This window comes from Podarcis bocagei (genome assembly GCF_964188305.1).
Source record: "Podarcis bocagei genome assembly, chromosome: 4".
NCBI classification, from domain to species: domain Eukaryota; kingdom Metazoa; phylum Chordata; class Lepidosauria; order Squamata; family Lacertidae; genus Podarcis; species Podarcis bocagei.
In genome coordinates, this window is record NC_138128.1 from 41368298 (window position 1) to 41389909 (window position 21612).

The 21612-nt window shown below is 42.8% G+C and overlaps 1 protein-coding gene across 22 annotated transcripts in view; it reads left to right on the plus strand.

The window, feature by feature from the left end:
- The first annotated feature begins 4557 nt into the window (after positions 1-4557).
- Positions 4558-21612, plus strand: part of KIF1A (kinesin family member 1A) — a 117044-nt gene continuing 99989 nt past the window's right edge. For 4 of the 22 annotated variants that reach the window (XM_081192508.1, XM_081192509.1, XM_081192510.1 and 1 more), the window contains exons 1-2: positions 4559-5187; positions 19904-20064. In XM_081192508.1, the coding sequence (XP_081048634.1) occupies positions 19959-20064 (106 nt within the window). In that variant the 5' untranslated portion in view covers positions 4559-5187; positions 19904-19958. Of the gene's footprint in view, positions 5188-19903; positions 20065-21612 lie in introns of all 22 variants that reach the window. The other 18 variants (XM_081192498.1, XM_081192499.1, XM_081192501.1 and 15 more) reach the window with 8 other exon arrangements.

Below are 21612 nucleotides of genomic sequence, written 5' to 3' on the forward strand. Positions count from 1 at the left end.
GAGGGTAGACTCTATGACCTCCAAGGTATCTTCCAACTTTAAAAATGCTTGATTATGGAATCAACTGATTATGGAGCAACTGTGCCCCTTATTTGACAATGCCCTTATCCCTTAACCCTGCATAAGCCAGCCATTTCCGAATAGAAAATTCTGGAAAAATTGCTTGGATGGCTCCACCAGGGTCTTTATTAATGCTAAAGTTATGTCCTACTGCTGGTAATAAGGGATGGCTTGCTTCCATGCACCATGGCTGCCTGATTATATGAGCCATTGCTGTCTCTGTGGCTTCTGGGTCCTGGGACAAATGTTTTACTGTAATATGGAGATGAGTCCTGCTGTAACCAAGGTGCTCTTGTGTAAGCAGTTATCCTAAATGTTGGTAATGAATTCTCGAAAGCAGACACCTCCAATATCCTACCCAATTTAGTACAAACATTAATTTCCTTTTCTCTCCTTCATGCCATCATAACAGCAGTTCTGCAACCCTGCCAAACAGGCATTAGATAACAACAGAGCAATGGAGTGGATATATTCCAGCAGGGCTTGACTCAAACAGGAAATGCTCCAGCTGGGATTTAGTGAACTGCAGGGAAACAATCTTCTTCCAGATAAGGGGATGGGGGTGTAATAAAGGCAGAAGGTGCATGATGCAAACCTGAGCAGCTCTGAACACAAAAGGGAATCCACAAATGCTTCTTCTCAAAAGGCTAGTGTGCTGCAGTGATCCTGAGTGTTAAGATCTGGGTAGGAAGGGTTATCAGATAAAATCCTTATCTGAGTATCCTGACTGGAGACAGACCATACTTTTTTAAACCCAAGTTTCTCTGAGCCTGCAGACTTATTATTTAGGGTGGATTCATAAATGCATGTATGTCATGGAAGGCTTAGAGGACACAAAGTCAGACAATGCACATCATCCAATTGAATAGCTCACCACTCATTGACTCATAACTAAATGTTAAATCTGCCACCACTGACAAATAAAAGGTTTTGAGATATGTTTTAGTGATGAGAGGATACAAATGTGCTTTCTCCTGTGAAGCCAGTCAGGTTTCCCCATGTTCCTGAAGTCTTTTTCCTGACAGATACACTTATCAGATGACTTCACTCAGCTGCTTCCTCAGAAAAAGATCAATTGTATTTTTTCTTTCCAGAGAAACCATTTTGGTTGGTTCATTTTTTTGAGGATAAATGCATAAGGCTATAGAAGCAATGAAATCTCAGGCTATACCAGAAAAAGCTGGCCCTAGCATATATGTGTAGTCCAGCTTTCTTCCTTCACAGTGGTCAACCAAATGTCTATAGGAAGCCTGCAAGCAGTGCCTGGGCACAACAACACTCTCCCTTTCTGTGGTTTCCAGCAACTGATATTCAGAAACATATAACTTCTGGGAGTATTTAATTCTTACTGCTTTTTTATTTATTTTTAAGCAAAAATTAGTTGCTTTTAATTTAGTTATAAGTTGTTTTAACTGCTTTTAATGTGTTTTAATTGTTGTAACTCGCCCTAGGACCTTAGGATGAAGGGCAGGTAATAAATTTAAACAGCAATAATATTTATTATTTTTTTATTTTTTTAAAAGGCAGCCATAAGGAAAAACTTCAAAACCTACATGGTCACAGTACCTTTAATGGGACCGATAATGATAGTAAAAAATTTTTTTGTATATCACAAGAAAGCAAGATAAGGTATAGAATTTCTCCTTGTAGTTTGCTTTTGAACTGCGGTAACTTCATTCAAAAAGAATATATGAGAAGAGTGTGTGACCAAGGGATGACCCGTATGCTGTTTTCAACATCTGCTAGCTAGGAAACTTGGATGTAAGCTTCTTTTCTTATTGGTATAAATGAATATTTCCATCTGGCAGGAAGGTCAGTGTTCTAACTAGCAAATGCCAGCCTGAGTAAAATTGGAGATAAAGCTAAAAAGATGCAAAGCCCAACCTCATATGCCCTTGCTGTAAATAGTGACATGCATGCTTCAGCTGAGGGAGATACACACATCGTAAGCAGTTAGGTCTGCAGCAAAGACAAGAAGTGGATACACTTTTTAAATGACAGAGATAAAACAAGCAAACAAAAAACTTCAATATGGACCAATATAGTCCCCACTTTTAGAATACTGGGGAAATGTCTGAGATTCAGAAATGGTAGAGTAAGCAAGCAAAGTGGAAAATTAAGTAATTAGATGTGATGAAGAGTTTGGGACAAAAAGTAACAGGTGTTATTGGATGCGCACAATAATTGATGCTGGGATGGGCATAGGATGCTATTTTCCTGAAATTAGAAAAATAAGTCATTTATTAAATACATTTTTCCTCTATCAAGTGGATTATTTATGTTGAAAGTTATTGCTAATATTTTTGAACCAAACAGAAATAAACAGCTTTCAGATACAGTTTAAAGCAAGGGCCAACTTTTAAAAAAAGTATTACAGAAACAAAATAACCCTACAAAAGATAAACAGTTTAGCTCACAACACTGCTTAACTTGTAGTAACACCAAACAAAATAAGTGATCACTAATTAAAATTGCCCCCCACTGTTTATTCAACTATAAACATTAGTTGATTTAATTTACCTAATTAATCTATGAACTCTATCCAAAGTGCTAAGAGATCTTGTTTGGGCTCGTGGCCAAGATTAACACTGGTATGGGGGTTGTTCTTGGGTAACACCCTGCTTTGCTTATGAGAGCCCTGGGCAAATTACAAAACAGAACTAAAAACCCAAGGTCCATAAAATACAGTAAAACAAAAATGTAAACAATTATCCACAGAATACAGTATTGTTTATTCATATGCAGTATTTGCCAAATTTAATTTACAAAGCAGTTTACAATTTAAAAATGCATGTACAGTGGTATCTCAGGTTACATACGCTTCAGGTTACAAACGCTTCAGGTTACATACTCCACTAACCCAGAAATAGTGCTTCAGGTTAAGAACTTTGCTTCAGGTTGAGAACAGAAATCGTGCTCCGGCGGCACGGCAGCAGCAGGAGGCCTCATTAGCTAAAGTGGTGCTTCAGGTTAAGAACAGTTTCAGGTTAAGTACAGACCTCCGGAATGAATTAAGTACTTAACCCGAGGTACCACTGTACACACTACGGCTGAAACCAATACCAATATAGCAAAACTAAAAAACCCACATATTAAAGCAGTCAATGGAATATTTATTTCATCAACGTATATAGTTCATTTAATACATAAAAACCTCCAATCTGTGATTTAACAAAATGACACCCTAAAATCATTAAGTGAAAATTCCAATAAAACAAAACACGTACTTTCAATATCAGAATAAAAATCTGGAGACAAAATACTAAGCAATACAATATAAAAATCAAGCCAGGAAATGCAAGCAATTTTTAAAAAGAAGTTCTAAAACATGCCACAGTTGACCCCTCTTGGATTACAGGGGCAAGGGTTCCAGAGGGTTAGTGCTACTGTGGGAAACACCTGCTTCTGCTTTGTCACTAGATGACAATCACCTGTGTATCTTATAGAAGGCTCACTGTTGAATTCCTTCCTTTTAAGGAGCTTGATTAATGGATGGTCCAACCTTTCCCTTTTAGAAAATGCTGGATATTTTGTATTTTACTGAAATGTTGTGAACTGCCCTGAGAACCTTGGGGTTGAAGGGTAGGCCGTTGTTGTTGTTGTTGTCGTCGTTATGCTGCTACTGCAATGATGATTTGGTTCCTAATACCAAATTGGTCAAGGCTAGATGAAATATATCCCAAGAAGACCAGAGGCATTGCAGAATCATCATATGAAAAATTGAAAGGTTATCAACGTATTGTGGCTGATGCCACCAATGCATACAATATTAATTCCATACAATCCCGAAATGTGAACTCTGCAAAAAGATTTGAGCACACAAATGTGGCAGGAGATCAGCTGTGTTTACTTGATTCTGCTACACACCTGCTATATTCACATGTGATCATGTGACCAAAAACGCCGATTATATATATATATATATATATATATATATATGCTTTCGTAGATTTTCACGGGTACAGGAATGCAGGTTTTGGTGTCTTCGGGTGTCTTCCCGTGTAAGAGTTGGGGTGTCTAGGCGACGTTTCGACGAGGTCTCACTCGTCATCTTCAGGCTGGTGCTTTCGGCTTCTTGTTACTAGAACAGAGCAGGATCTCAGTGTTTGAGTTCCTATAAATACTGTTGAGGGGGTGTGGTGTATAGCCTCCAACGTTCTGGGCAGAGAGGAAGTTCCCAGGTTAGTGTGCCTTTTCTTCTTTTGTTCATTAATTACTTGAGGGATATCTTGAGTGATTTCTTGAGTGATATTCTGAGTACCACTTAGGAGGGTCATTAGGTGTGGATTAGTTGCTAAAGACCTCGTCGAAACGTCGCCTAGACACCCCAACTCTTACACGGGAAGACACCCGAAGACACCAAAACCTGCATATATATATATATATATATGGCTGGCGCTCTTCGCTTGTTTTTGTCATAACACTGATTTCGTTTCCTTGCTAGCGTGTGTGCAGCGGGGCGGCGAGGAATGCAATTTTCGAGCACCAAAAGCGCGTTGGTCTGGCCCTGTGTGGATGCGCAGGCTGGGGATGATGAGTCAGATCTCCTGCGATAGAGCAAGTGCATGGATGCGGTTGGCACGGATGCCTGCCGTCTCCATTTTCGCTCGCTGCTTTGAGGAGTCATACCCGGAGTGGGCGGGGAGGCGCTTGTGCTCTGCCCAGGGCGAAGACGGCTGCCTCTGCCGGCTTTCCCCCCGGGGCCACGCATCGCAGTTCCGCAGTGAGCGGGTCGGCGGCCTCTGGAGCACCCAGAGCAGGCGCGCCTCGCTCCCTCCCTCCCTCCGGAGAGGCAGCATCAACAGCATCAACAGCGGCAGAAGCCGAGTGCCAGCCCCGCCCTTCTGGCGGCTGCGGGCTACAGGCTCCTCTGCTCTGCCAGCCAATCAGCGCGCTGACAGGGCCGAGGGGCGGGGCGCGCAGTGAACCTGCAGGAATCGAGCATCCCCAGAGAGCGCAGCATCAGCACCACAAGCCCGGGGAGGCGGCCAGGCGCGTCTCTTCGCATCTCGTTCCATCGGGCAAGCGGGCGCGCAGGCAGGGGCCGCATCCCGGAGCCTCGCCAATGCCAGCGCCGGCATTTCCCAACCGAGGGCGGACCGCACGGAGCCTCTGAGCCCGCAAAAGGTAAGCCCGCAGCCTTCCATCGCCTTTTCTCTTGGTACCCCCCCTCCTCCTCCTCTCTCGCCCTTGGAGCTGCCTCGCCTTTTGCAGCACTGGCCCCTCTAGCGGCCCGTATCCGCGGGAGAGAGGCCTCGGGAGCCCTTGCAGGTCCTCTCGCAGGTCCTATTCATTCTGCTTTGAATGCAGCTGGTAGTTGCGCATCTCTCCCCCTCCCTTGCGGCTGGCTGGGTTTCAAGAAAGGACAATGGACACCAGTTTCCAGCCGATGCTGCTTTGAATTCTCTGGGGGAACAATCACGGGTGTGTGTCTGGCGCTCAGCGTGTGTCCAATCATGGGCCCCACCATCGGGCCACTGTTTCTGTCCCTTGGATGTGTGAGGCTATTAAGGAAAGAACAAGATTTAAGTGACAACACAGGTTCTGTTCTCTATTTTTCTTTCCATTGGAAAGCGCTCTTTGTGTGTGTGTGTGTGTGAGAGAGAGAGAGAGAGAGAGAGAGAGAGAAGTATGAGGGGGGTGTTATGGCCAGTAATGGTAGCAGGTAAGAGAACAGTCAGACTGGAAAATGATAGGAATGAAAGGAGACAGGAACCCTCCTTTGTAAAAGAAAATGTGATGTTTCCAATAAAATTCAGTTTAGATTGCAATTATAACCCATTTGCTCAGACTCAAAAGACAAAAACACCCACCAGGCACAGTTTTTATTGTGATGCCTGACTAGTTTCCTGTGCTTTCTCCGCTTGCTTATTTTTCCTAATCCATCATAGAGAGGGCAGACGCCTTTTCCCCTTGATCAGTCTGTGTTGCTCTGTGAGAAAGAAGAAAGACCCTCTTATTGTCTTTCAAACCAATCTGCAAGCTTCTGAAAAATGTCCAGCTAGGCAACAGAAATGCATTGCTAATAAACACCACCCCACCCCACCCCATCTGCCCCTGCGCCAATGGCTGTGACACAGGGACCATGGAAAGAATGCAGAGTCATGGGGACTGGGCGAGGGCTTGCCAGCCAGCCCGCATAACCTATGTTTTGAGCACCCCATAATTCACACTTATTTGATTTGAACCAAACCCTGCATCCTTTTAATGAAAGCACATATGAGAGACAAGGGCGGGAGGGTGAGAAGGAACTATGTCTGTTGTAGCAGTAGCAATAACATTCCAGTCTCCATTTCCTGCACATGCTATGGCTCCCAATTTCTGTGTGGGTGTGTGGAGAACCTTGGAAACCTGTGGCATAGCATATATCTTTATAAAAATACAGTCCTGTTTGATAAAGATGGAACAATGTTGGCTGCAGCAAAACAAAGGTGGGTACATTGTCATCTGTCGCATTTGCGGGGAAAGAAGCTGTTAGCTAGGGGCAATACTTTAGGTGTGTGTGTGTGTGTGTGTGTGTGTGTATGTATGTATATATATATATATATATATATATATATATGACTGCTCTGATGTGGGTGGAGAATCTATCTGGGTGTCAGCCATTTTATAGGCTTTAGAGCCCACACTGCTGTAGTATCACTGGATAGGCTTGTACTATAGCATCCACTGGTCTTAAATATGTCCTGGATGGGGGTTTGTTTGGGTAACGGAGAGGGTGTGAAAAATGGACACCAACTCCATGCTTAAATCTAGCACCTGCCTTGAGCACCACAAGGTCCTTTACTAGTTCTCTTATAATCCCAGGCAGAGTAAAACCATAATGCTTTTGGGTGTCAGATAGAAACGGTGCATCTTCCTGAATGATCTTGAAAAGACAAAAGGGCCTGCGGGCATTAGATACATGGCAGAGGTGATGACTATAAGCAGGGAGGGGGCCCTGCTATTAGTGTGGCCTGCTTGGAAGTCAACCGAGGCCATCTTAGGAGCAACATGACTGCTGACAACATGGCTGAATATAATGACTTATGCTATTGTCCCAAGGGCTTTGAGCAAGAGACATCTCTTCCCCCATCCCCAGCCTAAAGCATGTCCTCTATGAAGTATGCTAAGGAAAAGGAACCCTTTATACTTCAGCAGTATAAATTCAGAGTTGGAAATAGAAGTGGAAGGAATCTGTGCATGTCATAGCATGAGTCCTCAAGGCAGGCAGTTGCAAACAGCACCTCAAGGAATATGAATTTGCTGCAACGCTCGTTCCTTTAGGGCACAGAACAACAACCAGGTTTTGCCACTATTAATAAGAGATGAGGCAGCTGTTTTAGGGTTGTAAGCCTCATGAAATAGTTCATATAAGGAGGGAACAGGACCTGTGGTTCAATTAGATAATTTTGGGCTCTGGGCTTCATAGTCTTGTGGGTGGGGTGCCCTCTTTAGATAATCTTCTGCATTACAGTACTTTAAAATGTTGTAAGCCAGGCCTGCTGCATTTGGGGGCCCTCCTGTTCATTCTGCTGAGTACCTGAAGTCCTGCCCTGCAGCACCACTGAAGAGGAAGTGCTGACATATGATCTGGATTATGCTCCAAAATTTCCAAAACTAGATAATCACCATTTACCCCCTCCCTTTTTTTTACTTCTGCCTTTTTTTAGCTTCCAGTGAAAGAATAGGGAGCAGGTCACATGCTTTTTTTGTTTTCTGGATGATGCAAACACATGTTCATCCACACTGGCCTTTTGACAAGGTTATGGCCTGTCTTCTACATCTGCCATTGCCAACCGGGGCACAGAAGTTTTTAATAATCAGAAGTACGGAGCATTTCTTTTGGCTCAGCTTTAGTTTGCTTTGGTCACAGTGTGACTCCTGTGACTTGCCATTATGATTTGCTATGGGTTTCTTTTGATATATCTCCTTGCAACCCTAGCTAGGCCAGGCCCAGTCTTCTACATCCTCTGAATAGTTTACCATTTACCATTTCATAGCTCGTGGGGGAGGACTAAGGTCACTGACAACATGGTGGGAGGGCAGAGTAAAAGCTAAGATACTACGGAATATTCAATTCTTAGCCAACTTCATTCTGACAAAGGGTGAGGGGGTGTATGGATCACTGCATTTGCAGATCATATTTTCACAACTGTTATTATATAGTTACCCTTTATCGTCTTGTGAGCTCTTGGCTCCGTTTCCCACAAATTATCTTCCTTTGTCTCTTCCATGCAAACTCTTCAGCTCACATTGATTTCCTCTATTTGTAGAATGTTGACATGTGTTTTTTCTTTTAGCTTATTAGTGCATTTAATTATTGTTTGAATGTTTTAAAGAGTTGTTTTTAACTGTTTTTTAAACTGATAACTCTATTGCTTTATTATATTTTGTAATTTGCTTTGAGGTTTTATTACAATCAAGAGGCATCTAAATCTAGTGAAATACAGAAAATAGATAAAAATAATCAAAAGGCTACTTTAAAGATGAAAACAGAACAAAGTGCAAAAAGCAGTAAGAATGTAAAATGCTGCCTTATACTCTCTTAGAAGAATGACCCATGCTTGCATTATCCCATTAGCAGCAAGGGTCCAGTGGGAGAGTTTTTCCCTAGCCCTAAAAAACACACACTACAAACACACACACACACACACACACACACACACACACACACACACACACACACACTACAATTATGTATTATTATCCCATTCTTTCTCAAAAGTGTCCAGGGCAGTATGCATTGTTCACTCTAGACTTTATTTAGCAATCTGTGAGGTATATTAGATTGAGAGATCAGAGGCGGATTTAGGGTAGCCTGACTGGTTCGCCTGCACTGGGAGGGCTCCACAAGGGGCACTTCAACAATGACGAACAATGGAAAGCCAGAGGCAGGGGCATGCTGAATTTCGGCATTGCACAAGGTGCCCCTGAAATTTTTAAGCCCAAAGTTCACCACTGGAGAGATGCTGACTGGCCCAGGGTCACCCAGTAGGTTTTGTGGTTGAGTGGGGACAGAGGCAGATTTAAGGGGACACGACCGGATTACTTGCACTGGGCACAGAGCCTTAGGGATGCTGTTGGGGGCTCTACAACTATGATTTAGAACAGAGTGCTAGAGGCACAGGGGCACTGAATTTTGGCATTGTACAGGGCACTGCTGAAATTTGAGACCCCAAGATCTGACAATGGTGGGGATTTGAATCCAGGCCGCCTCAGGCATAGGTGGTAACCATGACGTACAAAGTGGCACTAAAGTATAAGTCCTTCCTCTGTCTTTAAAGGTGCAAGATATAAGCTATATAACACTGAGTAAAAATGATTCATAATCTGAATGAGTCAACAAAGTGAGATGGTTGCAGGAAAAGGCAAGTGCTATTTTGAAATGCATTAACAAAAGGATTATTTGCACAAAAGGCTCTTTATCACTGATGGGGTCCAGTTCCAGATATGCCATTTTGCAAAGATTCGTGTCTATTGAGGAACAGTAAGGGCAGTGAAGATTGTCCTTTGCTTCCATCACATCTTCAAGTACCTGTGTAGCAGAGGGGTTGTTTTGTATTGCCTGAAGCTTTTTAATACCTGCTCCAGGGAATGGAGTTTTAGACCATTTGGAAGCCCACTATGATTTGTTTGCAAGGCACTTTGAGAGCAAAGTGGCTCACCCCCATAGCTATCTTGATGCTACATTTACTGCATTCTCCCATGAGGTATCCAGTGCAACATCTACTTTGAAATCATAGGTTTCAGTTTATATGGCCTAATTATGTGGACAAACTGCTTGCAATGATGTACCCAACCATGTGTTCCTCTTGCCTCTCTTATCTTATTAAAGCCTGCTGACCAGGTATGGTAAGGTGGCTTCAGAGTGTAGTCAATGTATCCTAGCAGAAGAGAGTGGTCCTGGCTGTCTTCAAAGAGATGGTGATCCAATCACTTCTGGGGGGGGGGGCCCTCATACTGGACCCTTGAGTTTGTCACAAATACCTTTGAGGGAAGGTAATCAAGAGAGTCATGGTGGGACAGTTGCAAATACTCAAATAATAATCTTGACCCATTTCATTCTGGGTTGATGGGACTGAACCGGCCTTGGTTGATGGGTGGCCTTTAATGGGAGAAGGACAAGGGGAGTGCAACCCTGTTATTCTTAAATAATCTCCCAGCGGCTTTTGACACCATCATCCATGGTATCCATCTGAACTGGTTGGGTGAGATGGCTTCTGAGGGCAATGTTTTATATTGGTTCTGATTCTGTCTCCAGGGGGGTTGGTTTCGCAGAATAGCATTGGGTGTTTTTTTGCTCCCTGTACGTTGTGTTGTGGGGTGCCATAGGGTACCATCTTATCCCCTATGCTATTTAACATCTACATGAAGCTGTTGAGATCAGTTGGCAAGAGATTTGGGCCAAAGTATAATCAGTATGCTAGTGATATACACATATCTGTTTCTCTGTAACATAAGAATCAAGATAGGCCATGTAAACCCTGGACCAGTGCCTGGACTTGGTGGTGAGCTGGCTGAGGGCCAGCAAACTGAGTCTGAATCACAACAAGATGAAAGTGCTGTGGGTGAGTGGGTCTCAAGTCCAGATAATTGGTCAGTTGCCCACTTTGAATGGAGTCATATTCTCCCTGAAAGAGCATATTAGTAGTCTAGAGGCCAGGTGAACTCAGTGGATAGAAGTACCTTTTACCAGCTTCAGCTGTTTCTTGTCTGGCATAGCCTGATTGCTGTTCAGGGATAACAGCAATCAGGCTATACCAGACAAGAAACAGCTGAAGCTGGTAAAAGGTACTTTTACCTCCAGATTGGATTACCACAATGCACTCCATATAGCGTTGGACTGTGGTTGGTTTGGAAGCTGCAGCTAGTACAAAATGTAGCTGCTTGACTGCTCACTAGGGCAGAATATCATCATCAAATTACTGGGCAAAGGTCAAGGGGCTGGTAGTGTTGTACTTATACAGCTTGGGGCCAGGACAAATAAAATATCATCTCACCTCTTCTATAACCATCTGACCACTGCATCCTGCAGCAGAAGGTCATCAGGAGATCTGGTCTGTACCATGCGGAACTTGGACCTTCAATGTGGCAGTACCTAGTCTTTGGAACTCCCTTTCATTACATATCAGAGACCTCTGTTGTCTTTTCAGTGCCCTTTGAAGACCTTCCTTTCTCAGCAAAACTTTTAAGTGGAGATTTTTACCCTAGTCTGCATCTGTATTGGACTTGAAATTATATATGTCATTATTGTCACTGTCTTTATTGTTAAATCACTTTGGCATGCTTTATGGGGCATGATTAATTCATAAATGAAATTAAATAAATAAATAAAGCAAGCAAATTTGTAGACAGTTGAAAGATGAACAAAGTTTATGAAAAGCAAAATTTTGTGAAGTATTTAAAAGAATACCATGAATATAAAGGAGAATAACTATTGATCAAGATGACTAGAGGGAAGACAAAAACGGGGAGTTGAAATTGCACCATATAAGACCCAGAATTTCAGGACAGCAGCGAGGTTGGTGGTCACAGATGAAGTACTGAGAATAGGAAAGATAACAACAACAACATTGTTATTTATTCCCCGCCCATCTGATTGGGTTGCCAGAACTGTCAATGGAGGAACATGTTAAAATAAATTATAGAATTTACTTCTCTAAAGCTTTTCAGCAGGTGGTGAAAGTACCATCTCTTGGAGCTAGTTTGCAAAATTTCATTTATCTTTCAGGGTTCAACTAGGCAGCTCTTTGAGTCACCCGTATTAACAGTTCTATGAACATTATTCCTATTGTCTAGGTTTTGTTAGAGCCTGCTTTGGTATTATGGTGATCTCCTAAGTACCCTTGAGGTCAAGAAATACCCTCCCAGTTGTATTTCTAGGCACTGTTGTGCTCCAGAAAGCACACTCACCACACGTTGTTCAATCTTCTCTTGAGGACTGAGTTCGGGAGCAACATGTTTCGCCCATATGAAGCAGAAGGGACTGTGAAGAGTGCATCTGTGTCATCATCAAGCAGCCTCCCTCATCGCACACCTAAAGCTGGTTTTCAGCTTAAAAACAAAAATTGCCTTCCCCACTTTTTTTTTATAAGAAAACCTCAGACAGGGGGCATATGATTGTTTGAATATATGACTGCTGAAGCAGGATGTGTACAACAAACTAAGGAAGTTGCAAACCAGCAAGGAAACTAGAATTTGCTGCGTGAAGGCAGGCTTATAAATATTTAAAGCAAATAAGTAAAATGTGTGTCATTTGAAGAACAAAGGCAAAATGGGAGTCAACTCTTTGCTGCCTGACATAAATGCATTGTAGTCCTTTCTAAGATAGAGACACAAAATGCCAGCAGTGCATTGGTGTTATGCAACTTTACTGTTGCAACTTTTGTCTTCTGGAAATTCTTAATTATAATATTACTTCACTCAGTGGCAGAATAGTTGACAGTCAAATTAACCTACTCTGAATGGTTCCAAACAGGATTATAGTGGCAATTCTGTGGGGAGCAGGCCAAATGCATATGGCAGAGATGGGGAACCTGTGGCCCTCCAGCTGTTACTGGATTACAACTCCCATCAGCCCCAGCCACATGCTCAGAGGTCAGGGATGATGGGAGTTGTAGTCTAGCAACATCTGGAGGGCCATAGGCTCCCCCATCCCTGATGTAGGGTGAATGTTATGTGTAGGGAGCTATCAACTCAATGCAAAACGAATCAGAATCTAAATATAGGTAGTCTAATATGCTAAAGCGAGTTTGACTGTAATCCTGAACACACTTAATGGGAAATAAGCTCCACTGTGGGCCTTATTTCTGAGTAGGGATGGAAGGATCTCTCAATTTTGGTTTTCTCAGTTTCTCATTCTTCCATTCTTAAATTTGCTTTTCTGCATTTCTGCAGCAATCTGAGGATTTTTAAAAATATCCTCATGAAAATTCTTCAGCATTTTAGTGCAAATTTCTTCTAATTAACATATTTTGGATGCAGATCTGTATGCAGTTTCTCCTAATATAATGCATTTTTTGTATGTTATTTTCAATTATATATTCATTTTATGCGCACTTTCTTTCACCAGATTTATGCATTTTTGTAAACATTGGTTGGTTGGAAAACTACATTTTAAAAATAATAACTGAAAGCTTTGGGAAGGCACCTCGTATATCCACCTAGCCTATCTTGGGGCTGCAGTCCGGAGGGCAGCAAATTCAGGCTGTTGATTATATTTCAGAAGCCTGCCCTGTACCACAGACTGCTTCACTCACTCCAAAACCTTTCTAGCAGTGTAACAGCTTTGCTGTGTTGGGAACTGCACAATGAGACAGCTCTATTAGAAATGCATGTGATTATCCTAATTACTAATTACTATGGCTTCTTCATGGGTATTCTTTTAACATCTCTGCTTCTTTGTTAGTTTTGTTTTCTGTGTTTTAAATTTCAGGGGGAGGGTGAACTTTTATGGTATCTATTTACTGTTTTTGGTTTGGCGAATGAGGGAACAAACTGCTCCCAACGCTCAAGGTTTGGTTGTCATGTTCGGTGGGCAGGAACTGAGAGGGTGATGCGCTGTAGTGCACATTGGCTAAGTTGGATGAAATTCCCTGTGAGACCAAGAAATTGTCACCTTAGTCTCTAGAAGAATTACATCAGTCAAGAGGCACTCCTAGTACTGTCTCATTAAGCCTAACAACAGAACACCTAGCACAAACATAGCTCCAGTAAACTGCTTTATAAATGACATGTGGGATTGGTAAGAAAATGCTGGAGTGTGAAGTACAGTGGTACCTCGGGTTAAGAACTTAATTCATTCTGGAGGTCCGTTCTTAACCTGAAACTGTTCTTAACGTTAAGCACCACTTTAGCTAATGGGGCCTCCTGCTGCCGCTGCACTGCCGCTGTGCAATTTCTGTTCTCATCCTGAAGCAGAGTTCTTAACCCGAGGTACTATTTCTGGGTTAGCATAGTCTGTAACCTGAAGCAGATGTAACCCAAGGTACCACTGTACTCCTATTCAGGGTGCCACTTACCCAGCCAGACGTGCTCTTTTCCATAGCTGTCAACTTACAGATTTGAAAATAAGGGACCAGCAGCCTTGAAAATAAGGGACCAGCAGCCAAAATAAGGGACCTGCAGCCTCACCTGTTCCAGGCACTCCAGTCTTCCTGTCCTCCTGCAGTCTGGTCAAACTCATGCTGGGTAGCTTCGAGAACACTGTCCAACCAACTTTGTAACCAGAGGTTCAACTGAATAGAATCTGAATCACATGCACCACAAGGGCTATGCAGCCTCAACTTAAGATGGCTCCCCGGCCTGGCTTTGCACTGCAAAGTTTGCAGCAGCACGTGCAACAAAATGGCGTCCAGCATTCAAAAAACCCCTCAGCTTGCATTAACTAGCCACACACAAGGCATGCAAGCTCCACCCCCCAGTCGTTCTTAGACTTCTTATTGGGTGAGCAACACAGCCATGCAACACAGCTGGAGCCTTTCTCCTCCCTGGCCGCCAGGGAGGGAGGGAGAGGAGCTGCTTCCTTTGAAATTTAAGGGACATCATTTAAAGGACATTTAAGGGACATCCATCAATAAGGGACAGCAGTGGGACATGGCACTGGAATAAGGGACTTAGCCTTCAAATAAGGGACACTTGACAGCTATGCCTTTTCTAGGACACCCCATTTCTCTTAGTTTTCAGTTTCATTTATCCTGTCAGTCAGCGTTCTGTGTCTACCAAGTATGCTCATTTATTGCTGGGTATTTTGCTGTCCCTCTCATCTTTATTTTTGTCTCCCCTCCCCTTTTTTGGGTACTTCTGCAAACCATAGGATTGCCCCAAGCCCATTGATGATGTCATTATAGCTGCATAAGGATCCACACTTGGAGAAAGAGTTCGCAATTTGTAGGTAGGATTCCAACTGTTAAAACGCAGAGCCAGATCACTGTGTGATGTATATTAGTATCGCTCCTATGCAGTAAGTGCAATGTTGCTGACGTATCTTGGACTCGGATGCCTTTGACTTGTTAATGAGGTCTGGCCCCCTCCCTCACCCACTCCCTTCGCCATTTTGAAGTATTCTGTTCCTTTAAAAAAGGCTGTTGTTGCATTGGCTCTCCTGGGAAACACACAGCTTCTGTTCTGCATTCTGGAAGCCGCATTCTTGTGAATTAATAAGGGTAACCTTTATTTTCATGTAGAAGCTGTAACAAGTCTAAAGCATCTTTATTTAAACATGCCTTCCCAATGACTTTTTATATGGCATCTACCATTTTAAAAGTACGTATTCTAATTTGGGGTTGCTTATCATGTTTTTGGAGTTTATTATATAAGTAAGCTGCCCTGGTTGATTTTTTTATTTTCAGAAAGGCAGAGTATAAATATATTAGTAAAAATCTATTAGTTGAGGAAAATGTATTATATGAACATTACGAAGGGTTTTGGGAGAGTGTTCTTAAGAAACGTGTAAATGTAAGATAGAACAAAATACATGGATCTTCAATTTAGAGGCAGCATTCAAGACAGATGGGGGTGTTTTCTGGCTGTTAAAGTAAGCACTCTTAATAGCCACAAGCCTCTGGGGACTATGGTGTCTTTGCTTGTCCATTTTGGCACACTAAGAGATTAGTGAGCCTAGCAGAGAACACAGTTCAGTTGATGTACTCTCCAGGAACATTGTGTGCAGTTTTTCATCTCTTTCTTCCTTTACTCCTTCAGCTCATACATTTCTGGTGTAGCACAAATCATAAAATCAGCAGTGCAGCAAACTGTCTTTTCAGGTAGAGTTATGCATTATTTGAGCAAATATGCATTTGTTACAGTAATGCAAACACAGGGATTGGACAACTTGCAGGGAAGAACTGACAGGTAGGAGGGAGGGGTGTCTTTTCCCTGCCCTATGGTAACTCCAGCCCACCCCAGTTGGGCTCTTAAATGGCGTGCCGGGGGGGGGGGCATTTGCAGGAGTAGAGATGGAATCCATTTCTGATCTATTTCACATACGTTCATTCATGATTTCCATTTTGTTCCATTTCTACACCAATCAGCAATGATTACTTTAAAAATCACATAAATATTTTCATTGCTTTAAATATATTTTGGCTAAAATATGCATTTTTCTATAAATGTTGTGGTGCATTTCTTGAGCCAAATAATATTACATGTGGAGGAGTGCTAAAGTCAAAGGATAACTATTCTGATCCATGAATTAGTTTGGGAAGTGCTATTCTGGTCAGTTTGCTTAAAAATGTGGATTGAACAAAACCCTTGAGTGTTCAAGAGAAAGGTAGAGCGCTCTGGTTCACCTGCCAGCTCTCCCCTGCAAATCTCCATCCCCGCCACCCCACCCAGCCAAGCATTAGGAAGGAAATATGGGGTTAGAAAACGTGTTTTCCCACCATAATATCTAAGTCTTCTCATTCAGTATGCCTATTTCCACAGCTCCTGACATTCAGACAGCTCTTAGGTATGAGCAGAAATGAGCAATGAACAGACAAACAACTAAGGCAGATACTGACTGCTTATCTTCATCTTTAATATCTGCTTGGTGACTTGCATCTGCAAAAACTAATTTCCGTCCAGTTCTCACAATTTCAGACATGCACACTGCTGACAATCTTTTTAATATTGTGTGATGTTTAGATGGGGCAGTTTTGAGGCTATCACTTAATAACTGCATTCTGTGTGTGGCTCCAGCACTCATTTTTTTCACATACAGCCTAAGCTGTAGTAGCAGAAAGCCGTTTTATTAGTACAGGGAGGAAAAATGTGCTCCCATGTGAATATAATGAAAATATTGTCCCTTTAGGTTGAAATATTCAATGTTTTAGCAGTAGAGCCGATTTAACCAACTGGGGTAATAGCAGTGATTGTATGTGGAGTGAGTGTGTGTGTGTGTGTGTGTGTGTGTGTGTGTGTGTGTGGAGCCAGGCTTTGGTCACTTCCAGAATGTCACTATTTTATGGAAGGAATTCAATGGCATACCAGCAAATCCTGGTTTGCAGAATTAAAGTGCTCTGGTACAATAAATTTGCTTTTTGCAGTAAGGAAAGTGATGGGAAAATGCACTAGAAATTGAAGGATAGCAATCAACTATTGGGAAATTGTATAACCTCTACACAAACATATAAAGATAAATGCTCAATAAAGGGGTTGTATGGAAGTGACATTTCCATGGTCTGAGTAAAGAAGGAAGAACCGCAAGGAAAATACAAGATGAGAATGGATAAATGATGGTGTTGTATGGATGCCTCATAAATAGTGAGTGATTGTAGATGTTTATACATCTCAGGGCTGTGGCTATATAGAACAGAGCAGCAGCTATTCTGATCAGATTCATTTATTTTTATCTAGCCATTGGACCATTGCAGAACAAGGCTTTTAAGAATATAAATGTAAAACAAGATTACAGAAATAGAAATTAACTTGGACATATATATATAGAAACTACAGTATAACGTGAGGAAACTTAGAATGCTGAATTTCCCTGACAAATCACCACATGCCCCTTTAAAAAGGAAAGTTTGTTTCTCTTAACAAATATTAAAATGACTAAAATGAAATGAAATACAATAAAGTTATGCAAATCTGGAGCAGCTATTGAGTTTGTTGCAGAGCAAATATCCCAGTTGGCAGATCACACTGAAGAAAGCACTAAAAGGGGCAGCTGGGGGGTGGGGGGTTTTCATCTGACATTCCCTCTCAATTCCGCTGTGGTTTCTCTGGTGCTTTGTATCTTCTGCCAGTAAGCAGAGAATCCTAGATATAGCTGAGGGCTGTGACTGTGCTGAGCTGAGCACTGCACTTAGCTCACTGAATTATTTATACTGAAAATAAACTAGGGTGGGTCCAGGAGGCTTAGCTCTCTTACTCAATGTATAGTGAAGCCTGGCTGATGTGATTTTATACCAGTTATGGAGAGTGGAAGCAGAAAACATGAGGGGAGATCCCACTCAAACTGGTTTTGAATTTTCCAAAATGTCCTCCTTCCCTTTGAGCAGTCTCTATTCACTGTGGAATACGATGGCATCACCTTAAACTGGGGGGTAACCAATGAGTTTGAGGAGAAATCAAGTCAAAGATCCAGGCCTGCATGTACTGTACAACTTTACTAGGGCATCATCTCATGGGAATTAGTTCTGATGTCTTGTGATGTGACAGTTATTCCCACACAGCCTGTCTTCCTCAAAACTTACCATAAAACAAATACATGGCAGGGGGCACTATCTGTCTCTTTACTTGCACTGTCTGAAAGCAGAGCAAAGGCTGCTGCCTTCTTTGTCAATAATCCTTTTGAATTTTAGGCAAGGAAATGGCCAGCTGTCAGGTAGTCAGGTTCTCTCCAGAAAAAGGGAGGTCATGTGGCAAAGTAGATAGTGCCACAGATTAAGGAAAATCTTGTTTAAGTAATCCTTGCTAAATTAATTTGATCCACCAGGATTAACCAGTGCTTTCTGATGGGCCTTTTGCTTCTCCAGTTGACAAAAATTACTAGCTATATTTCAAATATGCATCAGTCTCCTTGGGGCAGGGTTCTTATCAGCTCTCATGCACCCAACAGGGATAAACCCTGTCAAATTTAGAAGGCAACGAATCCTATGAAAAGTAAGAACCTACAAAAATTTGCATGCCAAAAAAATGGCATTAATTCACAGTGATGGTCCAGTTTGATCAGAACCTAAGACTGGGCTGGGATACAGGCAACAGCCTGGAGAGAGTCAGGAGCTAGGAGCCAGGACCCAAAGGCAATCAAGGTACAGGACCAAAGGCTAAGAGTTAAGAGCATATCACAGTTAAGATCTTCCGACAACCAAGAAGGCAATCGGGGATTATTCCCAGTTTTAGCACAGAAACTTCTTTCGTCAATCTATATGATGACCTCTCTTGGGAGAGAGAAAGGGGAAATGTGTCCTTGTTAATTCTCCTTGACCTCCCAGCAGCTTTTCATACCATCAACCATGGTATCCTTCTGGAGTGGCTTTCCAAGTTAGGAGTGGGTGGCACTGCTTTGTGGTAGTTCCAGTCCTACTCAGTGGCAGAGCTTCATGCTCCAGCACCGGGAGACGGAGAGCAGACGGGGGCGGGGCTGGCGCATGTCCTGGGGGCGTGACGTGCATCCTGGGGGTGTGGTGCACTGCCGGTGGGGGTGTGGCGCCCAGCGCGGGTGGGGGGAACAGCAGCGATGGCACCCCACCAGGATCGCGCTGCCGAGGGTGGTGAGCTTCCCCCTCACTCCTCTTCCTCCGCCAGTGGTCCTACTTGGATGGTTGTTTCCAGAGGGTGGTTCTTAGGGATTGTTCTTCAGCCCTGTGGAGCATTCTATGTGAGGTTCCTTAGAGTTCATCCCCCCCATGCTATTTAACATCTACATGCAAGTAGGGACATCTGGAGCTTTGGAATACATTGTCAGCTATATATTGATGACCCACAGCACTCCTTCTCCTTAACATCTGCAGATGTGCTGAACTGTTATCTTATGTCAGTAATGGACTGAATGAGAGCCAACAAACTGAAGCTCAATCCTGATAAGACTAAGGCACTGTTACTGGGCAGTTTCCTAGGCCAGATGTATGGGAGGTGGCCTGCTTTTCATGGGGTTACACTCATTCTGAAGGTTTGGGTACGCATCTTGGGGTACTTCTTGATCTATTGCTGTCATTTGAGGCTCATGTGGCCTTGTTGATGCGGAGAGACTTCCGTCACCTTTGCCCCTATCTGGACCAGGATAGCCTAACTTCTGTTGTCTGTGCTCTGGCACTCTCTAGGTTAGATTACTGCAATGCGTGGGGCTGCCTCTGAAGACAGTTTCGAAACCTTAGCTGGTGCAGAATTCATCGGCCAGGTTGCCGTTCCTAACATCTCTTTCTTGTTTCTTCAGGGCATTTTCAGGAGTACAATCCTAGCAAGAGGAGTAAAACCTTCAAACCATCAGGATGGCAGGAGCTTCTGTAAAGGTGGCAGTGCGGGTGCGTCCTTTCAACTCCCGAGAAATGGGCAAGGACTCCAAATGTATCATACAGATGACAGGAAACACCACAAGTGAGTAATCATCGCATATTTTTCTGCAAGACACTTCAGAGTGGGTTTGAGTGTCTCTCACATTACTTCTGTCATTTCTGATCAATAATCCAGGAAAGAATGTGGAAGAGATAATGCAATTGTACTTGCTAGTCACTGAGGTTTCACAATTGCATTACAGAACATAGAAACACTTAGGTTGCATTTCTAACTCCACTTACCTGGGAGTACACTTTGGAGGACGGGAGAATTTTGCTTAGGAAGGCTTCAGACAAGGTCTACCCCGAGGATTTGCTTTCCCTCATAATACCTGATATTGCTATGTGAGCATCTGAATTGTAGGCCAGCAACGTATTGAAAAAAGAGAACCAGCTCAGCAATGCACCAACCAGTAGATAGAAACAATTGTGTCTTTTCATTTCTTTTCTGAAATGGCCTGATAGGGTGATACCAATTCTTTGTATATCAAAATACTTAAAAAAAATTACTCTTGACTGCATAAATGCTGTAGTCATAACTCCCAAATTAATATTTATTTCTGAAAAAGCAGCTGGGGTGGGATTTATTTCAGGGTCATGGTACATGGGACAGTCTAATGTTTTGAGTCTTTACCATGGCTCTAGCCCATATGTTCCCTCCACAGAATTCTAGAAGCTGCTAAGGGGAAAACGTTTCCTTTGTACTCCTAGAGGGCATTGCTAAGTTGCATGAGCTGCCTACATGGGAATTAAAGGGGAGAGGGCTGGGGATCAACACTTGTAGAAAGCGAAGGACCTGGAGAAGACTTCCCCCACCAGCTATTTCGCACATACACATAACTACTTCTGTCTCTTGAATCCAATGGGGTTTTGTCTGAGGTAAGTGAGGTTAGGATTGCAGCCTAAATTGCTTTATCTTCACCATGGTTCTGGACTTGCATTTATCTTACAAATGTAGATCTGGAACCAAACTGCTGGCAAAAGTGGCTTGGTGGTGGAAAGGCATTGTTTGGGAGGTGTTGCCCATGGGACCTGAGTGGTGGGTCTTCTTCACCAAGGCCAGCCACTCTTGCCCTTTTTTGCTTCTAAAAACGTTTTTGATTTTTTTAAAAAAGCTTTGTTAGCAGGGCAGCTGGGTATACTGCAATACACAGTACCAGTGAGACTTCACCCACCACCTTAATTAACGTGCCCTTAATGAATTCTCCCTGAAAGCTGATTGAAAATGTGCATCTTTACATATAAAAAGGATATGTAGATTTGTGTCATGGGCCTGCACCCTGAGTATTTTAAGTACCTAGCAATGACCTTGACTAAGACTTTGATCCCTTTCCAGTTCTCCCCAGAGGTGCCCCCTTTCACCTGTGTTTGCCTTATGAGGAAAACATGAGAAATAGGAGCCCTGTGTTTTATTTGTCATGCGCTGTTCTGCTCTTACAGACATTCAAATATAAAACAGCAAGTAGGATGGAACCGGGGAGATGCGAGGCTCTTGCCCTCCCAATGAGCCTCTTAAGGGCATATCTTACTTTCTGAACAGTGCTGCTGCTGTTGGTGTTTCCATGCTAATAGAAGCCTACAGTAACCCCAG